This window comes from Danio rerio, chromosome 21, assembly GCF_052040795.2.
Source record: "Danio rerio strain M-AB ecotype USA chromosome 21, GRCz13ab, whole genome shotgun sequence".
NCBI classification, from domain to species: Eukaryota; Metazoa; Chordata; class Actinopteri; order Cypriniformes; family Danionidae; genus Danio; species Danio rerio.
This window is the reverse complement of record NC_141041.1, coordinates 50,485,956-50,498,548: the sequence shown is the minus strand read 5'-3', so window position 1 is coordinate 50,498,548 and position 12,593 is coordinate 50,485,956. Positions and strand designations below refer to the sequence as shown.

At 39.5% G+C, this 12,593-nt stretch overlaps 1 protein-coding gene across 3 annotated transcripts in view; it reads left to right on the top strand.

The window, feature by feature from the left end:
* ammecr1 (AMMECR nuclear protein 1) overlaps positions 1-12,593 on the top strand; it is a 27,686-nt gene extending 15,093 nt beyond the window's left edge. Inside the window, exons 4-7 of one of the 3 annotated variants that reach the window (XR_015519516.1) lie at positions 4,119-4,209; positions 5,341-5,437; positions 7,024-9,658; positions 9,859-12,593. Coding sequence is in view for 1 of the 3 variants with exons in the window: in NM_200581.1 (NP_956875.1) it covers positions 4,119-4,209; positions 5,341-5,437; positions 7,024-7,138 (303 nt within the window). In the remaining 2 variants the exon portion in view is untranslated. 3 annotated transcript variants of the gene reach the window in all.

Genomic DNA, 12,593 nt, shown 5'->3' with positions numbered 1-12,593 from the left:
CAGCCCTACGATCTATATGTGATAGAGTGTTAAGGTTGGTAATTAATTTGTGTTGTGTGCTGTTTTTGTTGCAAATTAAGTGCTATAAAATTATACTATATACAATTAGTCTCACATTCTATCCAGTGTGTTATTAAAATGGTCTTAAATATAACTCTTAGAAAGCTGCAGATACCCTGGAAATTTCCTTTGGTGCAAAATGAGCGATGTTGAGGAATGCTGGTTTTAAAAGTGCATGAAGTGGTGGCATTGCTAGTTGTTTCTTTGAGTGTTTTTTTCCTCCATGTCAGCTGGCCAAGGCTGATCTGCAGTGTGACTGATCCAGACTTTGCTTACGGACATTTAGCGGCCACATCAGGACAATAGACAAGTCATAGTTTAGTTAGAAATACAGAGATGCAAAAGGGCGTTACAAATCAGCTTGTGAAATCATAGGAGTCACATGTTTAGAAAAAGGCGACACAGTGGCTCATTGTTTAGCACTGTGGAGTCGCAGCAAGAAGGTCGCTGGTTCGAGTCCTGGCTGGGTCAGTTGGCATTTTTGTGTGGGTTTCCTCCGGGTGCTCCGGTTTCCCCAACAGTCCAAACACATGCAGTATAGGGAAATTGATCAACTAAATTGGCCGTAGTGTATGAGTGTGTATAGGTGTTTCCCAGTACTGGGTTGCAGCTGGAAGGGCATCCACTGCTTAAAGCATATGTTGGGTAAGTTTTCTGTTTATTCCACTATGGTGATCCCTGATGAATAAAGGAGCTAACCCGAAAGGAAAATGAATGAATTATTTGGTTTATAAAACTAATCTTGTCCTTATAGTTGTAGCTCCAAGTATTTAAAGAGCGAGTTCACCCAAAAAATTTATGTATATATATCTTCACTTGTTCCAAATGTGTTTGAACACAAAATGAGATATTTTGAAGAATGTTGGAAACTGGTAGCCATTTACTTCTGTAGTATTTTGTGCTACTCATTTCCAGCATTCTTCAAAATACATGTTGTGTTAAATATAAAATGAAACTCTTGATGGTGATTTAATGACTTGATTGTAATTTCACTTTTTTCCGCCAATAGCAGAACTGTGGAGGCGGGGCTAAGGATAGTAAGGCCCCATCTAATTGGTCAAATTTATTTAAAAACCAATGCATAAAATGTCATTTATCACAGGCATTTGCAATCCCTATATTGCATATATTGTTATTGCAATAATGATAATTTTGTGATATTGTGCAGCCCTAATTTAAAGAAACACATAAGGCAGGGGTGTCCAAACTCTGTCCTGCAGGGCCGCTGTCCTGCATAGTTTAGCTCCAACTTCCTCCAACACACCTGCCTGGAACTCTAGTTTACCAAGGCAGAGCTTAATTAGCTGGTTCATGTGTGTTTAATTGGGGTTGGAAGTAAAATCTGCAGGACACCGGCCCTCCAGGACCGAGTTTGGACTGACCTAATGTGTGCCGTTTCTCATTTGTTTTGTTTATACATAGATGGTAGTGTCAGCCTTATGTAAAATTAACCTGATTGGCATAAGCACAGCAATTCAGTATGTCAGTTTCTTGGTAACTTAAGACAACAGACATATTTTTATTATTATTATTATTAACATTATTATTATTGCGGAATTATTTCAATATATGTGCAATGTGCACATCTGCAATATTTAATTGGTCAGAAGATTTGATGAGAAACTGAAGTTTAAGGTGACGTCAAAAAATAAAGCCATGTTTATCCATGACAAACTGCAAACCTTGGATTTTTATGAATTTTCTGAATGCTAATTTTGTCACTGTTTTGAACACACACTAGCTGAGCAGTGTCTCCCAACCCTGTTCCTGAAGGCACACCAACAGTACATATTTTGGATGTCTCCCTTATCTGATCATTCATTGCAGTTTTTGGAGTCTCTTCTAATGTTCTGATGAGTTGATTCGGGTGTGTTTGATAAGGAAGAGGTAAAAATGTACAGTTGATGTGCCTTCAGGAACAGGGTTGGGAAACACTGGCTTATAGATATCCCTAAGACACATAGATTCGAACACCTCAACAAACTGTAGTTTCACAGGAGCTTCAGCCATCTGAAGATGCATTAAATGCTGAAGTCCTGAGCAAATGCACTGTTTGTCATGTTCTTTTGTGGTCAGTGCTGGTGAAATGGCGGTGTTGTGTGACGTTTGTTCAGAATGATGTGTTTTAGGGCGTTACAGGCCCAACAGTAGAGGAACACAGCTGGATTTTAGCACCGTGGCTCCAGGTCTGTTGGCTCTGGCTCTGGAAAATTGGCTAATGTGTGTGAGAAGAGCTGAGGCACATTAAACAGAGTTTCCATTGAACTTTTCATTTTTGTGAGCGCTTAGATTTGTGGTCTATGAATACCATGTCCTGCCTGACTATAGTGTACACTTTTACTACTTTAAAGGGACAGTTCACCCTAGAAATGAACATTTACTCACTATTTACTCTCTCCTCTAGTGCATCAACACTTTTATTAGTTTCTGTCTTCAGCTGTACACAAGATTGTTTTGGGGGGGGATTGGGGAATATTCTGGCTGATAAATACGTCTTCAACTGTTCAGATAATATCATAATTAACCACATGCAACCCATTCGATGCTTAAAATCAACATTTCAGAACAGCATAAATAAAATAAACCTTTTATTTAAGTCCCTTGATTGTAAAAGGAATATCATCTACAACCATGACTTCCCAACATCATCCAGCCAGATTGTTTAAAAGTCTATAAAACCATCCGTAAGGTGTGCAGGTCATCTTATTAGTGCATCAACCAATCAATGGCAGACTCCGGAAACTGTATTACAACCAACATATATACACTTAAAGGGTTAGTTCACCCAAAAATCTACATTTACTCTGTTTGCTCTCCCTCAAGTTATTATAAACCTTCATGAATTTCTTCATTCTGTTAAACACAAAAGAAGATATTTTAAAGAATGCTGAAAACAGGTAACCATTGACCTCCATAGTATTTGGTAATGGTTACAGGTTTCCGACATTATTCCAAATATCTTGTGTGATTTAAAAGTAGAAACTTATAAAGGTTTGAAACGAGTAAAGAGGTGAGCAAATAATGAACTATCTTTGTGCATTTAACCCTTTAACACACGATGTCCACATTTGTGAACAGTTCATTTAACTCATCGTTTATCATAGTCATTTTCTCCAAGCAACTTGAGGGCTGAAGATTGACAGTAATAGCTGAATAATGTTTAAATAAAACTAAAATGGTGGCAAAACCGAAAGCCGTTTAAAAGTACTAAACAATCTTGACTGTTTTCACACTCACTGGCCACTTTATTAGGTACACCTTATTTGTACCAGGTGGAACCTCTTTTGCCTTCAGAACTGCCTTAATCCTTCATGGCAGAGATTCAACAAGCTACTGGAAATATTCCTCAGAGATTTTGCTCCATGTTGTCATGATAGCATCACACGGTTGCTGCAGATTTGTCGGCTGCACATCCATGATGCCAATCTCCCGTTCCAACACATCCCAAAGCTGCTCTATTGGGTTGAGATCTGGTGACTGTGGAGGCCATGTGAGTACATTTACCATTGCCTTTCTATCAGTTGGTACCAGTCTGGCCATTCTCCTCTGACCTCTGGCATCAACAAGGCATTTGCGCCCACAGAACTGCCGCTCACTGGAGATTACCTCTTTGTCGGAGCATTCTCTGTAAACCCTAGAGATGGTTGTGCGTGAAAATCCCAGTAGATCAGCATGGCATGTCATGTTCAAAGTCTCTTAAATCCCCTTTCGTCCCCATTCTGATGCTCACTCTGAACTGCAGCAGATCATCTTGCAGTGAGCTGCTGCCATGTGATTGGCTGATTAGACATTTGCATTAACAAGCAGTTGAACAGGTGTACCTAATAAAGTGGCCAATGAGTGTAATTGAAGGGGCTAACATGATCAAAATGTCCATGAGTTAATATCATCAGTGACATCTTCATGTAATGGATCAGCAGTTGAAACTGTCCGCGAATGCACAGATATACAACTTGTATGTCGGCAGCAGGAAAACATGATCATGTGGATGTTATCATTTATCGAATTATCGTTTACATGCAGATCTGATGTGAAACAAATGTCTTTTTATTTCGTAGGTGGGTGTTCACGGCATTAGGATAGAATTTTTTAATGAAAAAGGATCAAAGCGCACCGCCACCTACCTGCCAGAGGTTGCGAAGGAGCAAGGTGAGCATTTCTGAGATCTTGAGGTTTATACTGCGCTCAACATTTGAAGAGGATCAAAAACATCACAATAATGCTGTATTGGCTAAAGGGGAGCTGTTATGCACATTTACGTGGGGTTTAAGCCCAGTTGTGTGTCAGCAGTGTGTGACTATCTCCAGCAGCCTCTAATAGTAAACCTGAATGAAATGTATTGTTTACAATCAGACTTGATGAATGAAACACTTTGATTGGCATTCTCCCTTTGTATGTGTCATCAGAGTGGGAAAGCCCCACCCACTAGTGCCCATCTCTCAATCTCATTAGCATAAACAGCAGCCCTGAGTGAGAAGCAGCCGTCTGTCCATTCGCCATTAGAGTGTTTGAGCTGCTGAAGATAATGTCAGCATAGACTAAGAGGATTATAGATGTGGAGTTTAAGATGAACAGCGACAGGAGCCACATAGACTGACAGAAGCATGAACACACACACATGCACATCAGACCTGTTCGCACAACACTGACACACAGGCATCTGTACCTCCGCCCCTTTCTGAAAGGAGCACAATCTCATTTGCATTTAAAGCGACAGTCAGCAAAACACCACAATTAGGATCAAAACCTGAAAGGGTCATTCTCAGAGAGCTGAAGAACATTATCTCTGTGCTCTACTGTGCTCAAACTGAAGCACACACACACTACACACATCAGAGAAACATTATAGGTCCCCTTTAACATGAACAAGCAATACATTTGCCACAGTATTTATTCATCTTCGTTAATGCCAGTCAATTGCTTCAAAGTTGTTGCTTTTTCATCTTCACTGTGCATTAATTAATGCTAATAAACATGAATTTGGTTATCAATAACGCATTAGTGAATGTTAAACTATGATTAATAAATGCTGTATTGTTCAATATTAGTTCATGTTATCAAATACACTAATGAAGCCTCACTGCTAAGTGTGACCAAAAACCTTAATCGAAATAGTTTTAAGGCAAAAGAATGGGCGTAGTTCAGTAGTTTTAGGCCAACTTTGGTGGTGTCGATCCTGTTCAAATGTTGACTTCTGCACAGAAATGTAATGTAGAATAGACTCAAAGATGAATCCTCCATGGGTCTGAAATAAAGCATCTGTGTTTGTTCTCTCTGTAGGATGGGACCACATTCAGACCATAGATTCCTTACTTCGAAAGGGAGGATACAAAGCTCCCATCACAAATGACTTCAGGAAGACTATTAAATTGACCAGGTGAGATTGTGTTCACATGCTAAACATACAGTTCAAGTCGAAATGATTGACCCTCCTGTGAAACAAGTATTTTTCCGATAATTTTGTGCCTTATACAATGTGTTATTCATTCATTGTTATACAAAATAGTTTTAATAAATTCTATTAACTAGTCTAATTTGTCTTTTCATGACCACATTTGGTCTAAATAATGAGAGAAATACGAATTAAGCTGCGATCACAAAATTTTGTGTGTGCGGAATTCTGTCGTACGGCGCTGCGAAAAGGGGTGTGACTAAACAAGCTTATTAGACATTTAAAAAGGGAGCGATTGCTCCATGTTTTAAAGGGCCATGTGTGTAGACTATCCTGTCACAAAATGCGGCGAAAATTCAACACGACGGTCGGCAAATGTTTGCTTACAGTGTTCACGTGTAGCATAAGCAGCATTTACAGCAGAGCTTTCAATATTGTGGTGATATTAATGTACTGTAAACTAAGTAACTTAGAAATCATTTTGACTAAGGTCTGTCTGTAAACACTGAAAGAGTACTGCTGACAAAGCGAACTATACCTTTGCCATCTGAATGAACAAAGAAAGGGCGCTGATCACACACACTTACCGAATCTGTAGACAGGATAATCAGCTCACACTGGAGCTGCATCTTTTTTAAAGGAGACAAGCAGCAAATCCGGATCTCACCATAGATGAGAAATGCTCTTAAGTAAAAAATGTTCCAAACAAACGCATTTCTGCAGCGCACCACTTACACGGATCCATACGTGAGTCCAGCAGCGCTCTCATAGAGAGAGAATGAAACAAAACCTTCACATTATGAAAGCAACACTGGCGACCCGTATCTCCAAACAACTCTTATTTTTTTCCCACAACTTTTGGCAACACGTGTGTCGTCTCTCTGCCGTCTGAACACTGTTTCAGGTAAAGTCGAAGAAAGCTAGCATGCATATTAATGAAGTTGCAGCTCATACATAATGGAGCGCGCTGATTGGTTTGAACCAAGCCTTACTCATGAATGAATGCAACACACTCAGAGACGTAATACGGGACACTCTGGCACAGACGTCCAGTCTGCACGCTGGAATACACGCTATTATCTCATGACTGTGACGCAGCTTCAAAAATTCGTTTCAAACCGGAAGAACGAATTTGCTCAAAATAACGCAAAAACAACCAATTTTCACTTTTTAGTGAGATATAGGTGTCCTAATAGTGTTTATAGCAGTGTGGGACACATATACCACTGTCAACAGCTCAACACATGTGTTCTGGTGATTCGTGACCCTTTAAATTTCTGTCCAGAAAGGTCATGTTTTGATCCTCAATTGGTCTCACACAGTCAACTGATGCGATTAGCCGGTCAGAGTTCACCAAACTTGAACTTTGCACCGTAGCGACCTGTGAAACTTAACGCATGACCCTGCGTTTCCAGTCTGACGCATTTGCGTGCGTATGAATGGAAGTCTATGGAAGGAAAAGCCCAGTGTGACCGCAGCTTCACACGTATCCAATTACTCAATCACTTGCATCGGTAGATTAATCGATTATCAAAATAATGCCCGGTACTGACCTCTGGTGTCTTTCTCAGGTACCGTAGTGAGAAGATGACGATGAGCTACGCAGAATACATCGCCCACCGCCAGCACCATCACTACCAGAACGGCATCGGGCACCCGCTCCCTCCCTACAACCATTATTCCTGACAGCGAGCCGCATGACCAGTCCCTGGAGCTCTCGGCGGACATCTTCCCCGGAGAGCCGGCCCCGTCCTGGTCTAGCTATCTCTACTACTGTACCATTTTATGATGATAGTTTCCGCTGCCGTGTCTTCAGTCTGACCGGGGCATGGCAGCGGGTGCAAAATCAGCATTAGGTGATCGATTATAAACCCAGAAGAAAACAAAAAATTCATTTATTTCCTCATTTTTAATCCTTTGTATTAATTTAGTTTTTGCAGCATATATATATGACTATATATATCTCGATCGACCCCTTTTCTTTTCTTTAAAAAAACAAACAAAAAAAAGCAAATAAAGCAAGTTTATTTTAATTATTATTCTTTCAACTAATTTCCTAATCAGGTTTCTGAGTCTGTGGATGGAAATAAGTCGTATTCAGACTGATGGGCTCGTGCTTTCGCTCAGATTTTATGTACGCTAAGCTTTAGTATCTGCTTTATTTTCCCTTTCTATCGTTTGATATTGGTTTGGCTTTTATCCGGTGTGGGCGAGCATGACGGCTTTCTCTTTCCTCTCTGTGCAGTTTCTTTAGCGAGGGGTGGTTTTCTGTTTTGGCTTGTTTCACGTTGTTGTGGGTTTTCTGCAGTGCGGCTGAGGTGAAGTCTTGTGTGTTTGTTTTCTTCTTTCTTTGAAACCACTTTATTAAATTAGCTGCTGGGTAACCCAGAATATTCGCCCGTAACTCAAAGCGAGTTGATTTGTCTGGAGTTTACTTTGATTAACAGTCAGTGCTCTCTGTGTAGTGTAGTTTAGAAGAGCACAAGTGGTGGTGTTGCTTCATGATGAGTTCCACATCTTCAGTTTGAGTTCTCATGTGGATTTGTGCGGTGTCCAGTGTTCCCTAGTGGTGTCTGTCAGACAGAAAGATCTCCGAATAATGGAGTAAATAAAGGTTTTTCTAGTTTAGTGAAGGTCAGAAGATGCTCTGCTTTCTGTATTAGTCCTGTTTTGTCACACAGAGAGGAAAAGCTTTGTGACAGGGGATACGCTCGAGAACATAAACTAAAGCCATACTCTTTTTAATGCATGCTATGGCAGGGTGCCTGTTCTGAATTGGTTTCTGGCTCGGGAATCTTCACGTTGCTCTCAGGAGGACGCTTGCTTTATTTTTATGAACTGATCTGGTCTTATTGATGATGAATATGCCAGTTTGTGTCTCGCATGGCAACAATGTTTACATCTGCATACGAATGCTGTCGTTCACAGTAGTAGAGGAGCTCATTAACGTCACGCGTGTCGGTCTTAGGATGGAGATTGTTTGCGCTGAGGTGTCGCATCAGGAACCAATAGTTGTGTTTGATTTATGGTTATCTCACTGACATTATGAAGGAATAGTTCAGCTTCTAATGATAATTTGATCACTCTAAAAGGTATTTGTTTCCTTCTGTTGAACACAAAAGAAGATATTATGAAGAATGCTGGGGAGAAGATGCAGCTCTTGTGGTTTATAGTAGGAATATAAAATAGCTTGTGTTCAACAGAAGATAGAAATCCAAAGTCGAGAGAGTGAATGATGATCTATTTTTCATTTTTGGCTGGACTGTGCCTTTAAAAGGACACTTGCTCATTTTACAGCTCTCTTATAGATGAACAGGTGAGTTTTACCATTTTTAAGTCCATTCCGACACTCTGAATCCTGGTCTGGCAAGCGTCCTATTAGCTTAGCTTAGCATAGATCATTGAATCAGATTAGACCATTAGCATCTCTCTCAAAAACGACAGAGATTTGATCATTTTGTTATTGAAAGCTCGACTCTTCTGTAGTTAAATCATGCACTAAGATCGACACAAAGATTAAAAGCATTATTTTCTAGAGGAGGAACTATACGCTCATTCTAGCATGTGTGGAACGTCATTCAAGTTCCTTGATTATTACGCAAGAATGAGAATATAGTTCCCAACCAGATCAGCCTAGAAAATAACTTCATTCTCCATTAGTCTTAATACATGATGTAGCTACAGAAGAGTCCAGCTTTAAATAGGAAAATGATCCAAACTCTGGTCATTTTTGAGAGAGATGCTAATGGTCTAATCCGATTCAATGATTTATGCTAAGCTAAGCTAACAGTGCTTCTGCCAGACCTGGAGGATTGCCTGAACAAACTTCGCAGTTTAAGCTGTAAAATGAGCGGACTTTAACAAAGTAAAGTGGAGTGTTCCTTTAAATCTCTGCAAAGACCATGTCTGTGTTGTCTTCACAGCTTTATTTTAAGGACTAAGGATGTAGACAGAAAAATCATGCTGTCTGTTGTCGCAGTGGGCTGGCGTTCAGTGTTTCTGAAAGGAAAAAAAAATAGGAGAATATTTCCGTCTTTTATTTTCATATGCAAAAACGTTAAGGGCTTTTGGGGTTCCATCCACAGTCATTATAAAGCTCACCTAAACCTAAATCAATAAATAAAAACCTTTCAGTTGTGTTGCCTTAAAACCCATTCTGACACGGACTAGAAATGGAGGCTCTGAATGCTCGACTAGCTCCAGACGGCCGTTTCTGGATCTGCTTTTGCTCACAATCTTAACCCGTGACTTTAGAGCAGAGCTGTGAAACTCAGATCCTGGAGGGCCGCAGCTCTGCATCAACACACTTACCTGGAGGATTCAAACCAGCCTCAAAGATTGGATGAGTTAGATCAAGAGTGTTTAATTAGGGTTAAATCTAAACCTGCAGAGCCCCAGCCCTCCAGGACCTGAGCTGGACACATGTGCTTTAGAGGAAAGTAATATCTGTTTTGAGTGTTCATCTCTTCCTCCAGAGGCCCTCCACTGCCTAATGGTGACTGTTTTCCCCCTTTTCTGCTTCTCTAAATTCCTCTGACCAATAAGCAGGTCTGTCTGGCTCTGAAAAACCCTTTAAAACCGTCTCTTTATGGCCTCAGATTAAAGGTTACGCTGCATAAAAGGCGTTTCTTGTCTTGTTTCTAGTCTAAATATCTCAATTCTTAAATCAAGAAGCTTTTTTCTAGAAAAGCAAGACATTTTGTGTGTTTATAAAGAATAAAAAAGTCAAAATGAAGTGAGTTTTTCATTAAAAACTGCCAATGGACTCAGAGAAATAATCAGTTTTTGCTTTGACGTGATTGACTCTTCCTCCATTGGCTGATTATTAAGCTTGTTTTAAGGAAAATCTCACTTCATTTTGACTCAATATTTCTGAAAACAGCTCAATATTATTTACTATTCCTGAAAAAGCTTCGTTATTTAACAATCTTTCACTATTTAGACTAGAAACAAGACAAAAGAAGCCAGAAACGCTTATTGATTTTCAACTAGTTGATCAGTCAGAGCCTGATTTTATGTCCGGTCCTTCAAAAACAGCACAAACTGAACATTTATTTTCATCTGCTGCAAAACCAACCAAGTCTTTAGCATTCGCGAGAACTGTAACACACACACACACACACACACACACACACACAATTTGGTTGCATGAATACGAGGCCTCCTTTAAAACACGGCATGCTTGTTTCACGGCGAACTCTAGATACGAGACTAAACAAGACGAGACTATATAAAATGGTGCTATCGGACCTCATGTCGGGGGGGTGGTCGCAGTAAATGTGACTGGTCATGCGGACTCATCCATCATATCAGACTTTATTGTTGTTGTTATGATTATTATTATTCTCCTCAATATATGCAGATCTGATTTAATGGTGTTTTTTCCTACCAGTGTAACACAATCTCCTGCAGGTTTGAAAGGACATGTAGAGACGAGTCTAGAAACCCATCTTTCCCTCATGGCCTGGGGGACGCAGGCATATGCTTATCATCTCATCTGTTGATACATCTATAAATATAAATGTATACGCAATACACACACACACTCTCAGTGATGGCTGGTTAACCGGATGATGAACGCTGTGGCCTGAAGAAGGCCAGAACTACAGCGCTTTGTGTTTGAGATATCATTTTCGCGATGAAAACACACGCCGGTTGTTCCTCAACACGCTCAGTTGCACGGTTTCAGGAAAGGAATCCTCAAACAGGACTTCAACAGCATTCACTGGCTCATCTGGACGCTTGATCTTCGTGGAAACCCATTTTCCGTTTGTCATTTCTACCGGGATTAGTGTGTGTGTGTTGGGTTCTGTGCGTAGGTGTCGGACACACACATACATACACACGCGCACATTCGTCTGGAAGCTCATGTTACCTTTGTGTGTTCAACCGAACCAAAGATGCCTCCAGCCATGTCCAAATGCTGCTCTACAGACCTGCCTTCCTGTCCTTCCAAAAACCTTCCCTGCAAGAGAAATGTCTTGATTTTCCTTTTCTGTGTCTTTTATTTTCGTTCTTTTATACCGTTTCTAATGTTGTCCTTTTATTTTATTTCTTTTTAGCTACCTAAGTTCAATGAATTTTCATTGTAGCTATCTTTGAGAGCTTGAGCACGGTGTTAATGACCGTAATGCTCGGTTGCGTTTTTTATTTTCTTGGTTTCATCATTGTTATTATTATTATATATTTTTGTAAAAGGAAGAAAACCCCATAGCGTGCCTCTTAGAATTATGGGTTTCTTAATGTGTTGTTCTGTTCCTTTTCTTTCCTAAGACCAGCAGTTATACTTTATACAGAAAAAAAACAAAAAGATGAGTTAATTCTTATTTTTTAATGCCATTTGAGGAGAAATGAACAAAAAAATGAATAAATATGAAGCGTCTTTTCTTTACTCTGGACCCAGTAGCTGCACTGGCACACACAATCGCACTGATAGGAGATTTAAAATAAATAAAAAAAGTATTAATAATAATAATGATGATGATGATGATGATGTAAGAACTACAATAAACAATTTCTTTTTTTAATAAAACATACAGAAAAATACTAAAAAGAAGTATAAAAGAGGTAAACACAATGACTGTTTTTGTACATCGAGTTCATTCTTTTCAAAAAAACAAAACAAAAAAATATTTTGGACCTAGTTTCTAAATTATTGGAGTGGTTTTTTTTTTCTATGTTCTGGAGAAGATGACGAGTTTGGGGGTTGCCTGGCGTAGCCCTTCATGCCCTCCACATTTTCCTCCTATTTTGGGTTTGGATTCTCTCTTGCTTTAGTAACAACTTGGCAGAAAAAAATAAATAAATAAACTAAAAAAAAATAATAATAATAAACATAGAAATGAAGAAAAACACGACGACTGTCCCCTGTAGATCTAGACCCTTTACCCTACTGAATTGCTGTTAGTGTGATGATGAGACTTGAAATGGGCATTTATTCTGAATATGGTAGTGCGGCTCCGAAAAAAACTACAAAATTACAAAAAAAAAAAAAAATACATTTACTGTGTTGGGGGGTGGCAGATAGACGGGTTACATGTGGGAATGTGAGCTCTGGCTGTGGCAATGATAATGTAGTTTTAAAACATTATTGTTATTACCTTTTAAATCATTTATCCAATAAAAACTACTTCTGAAAACA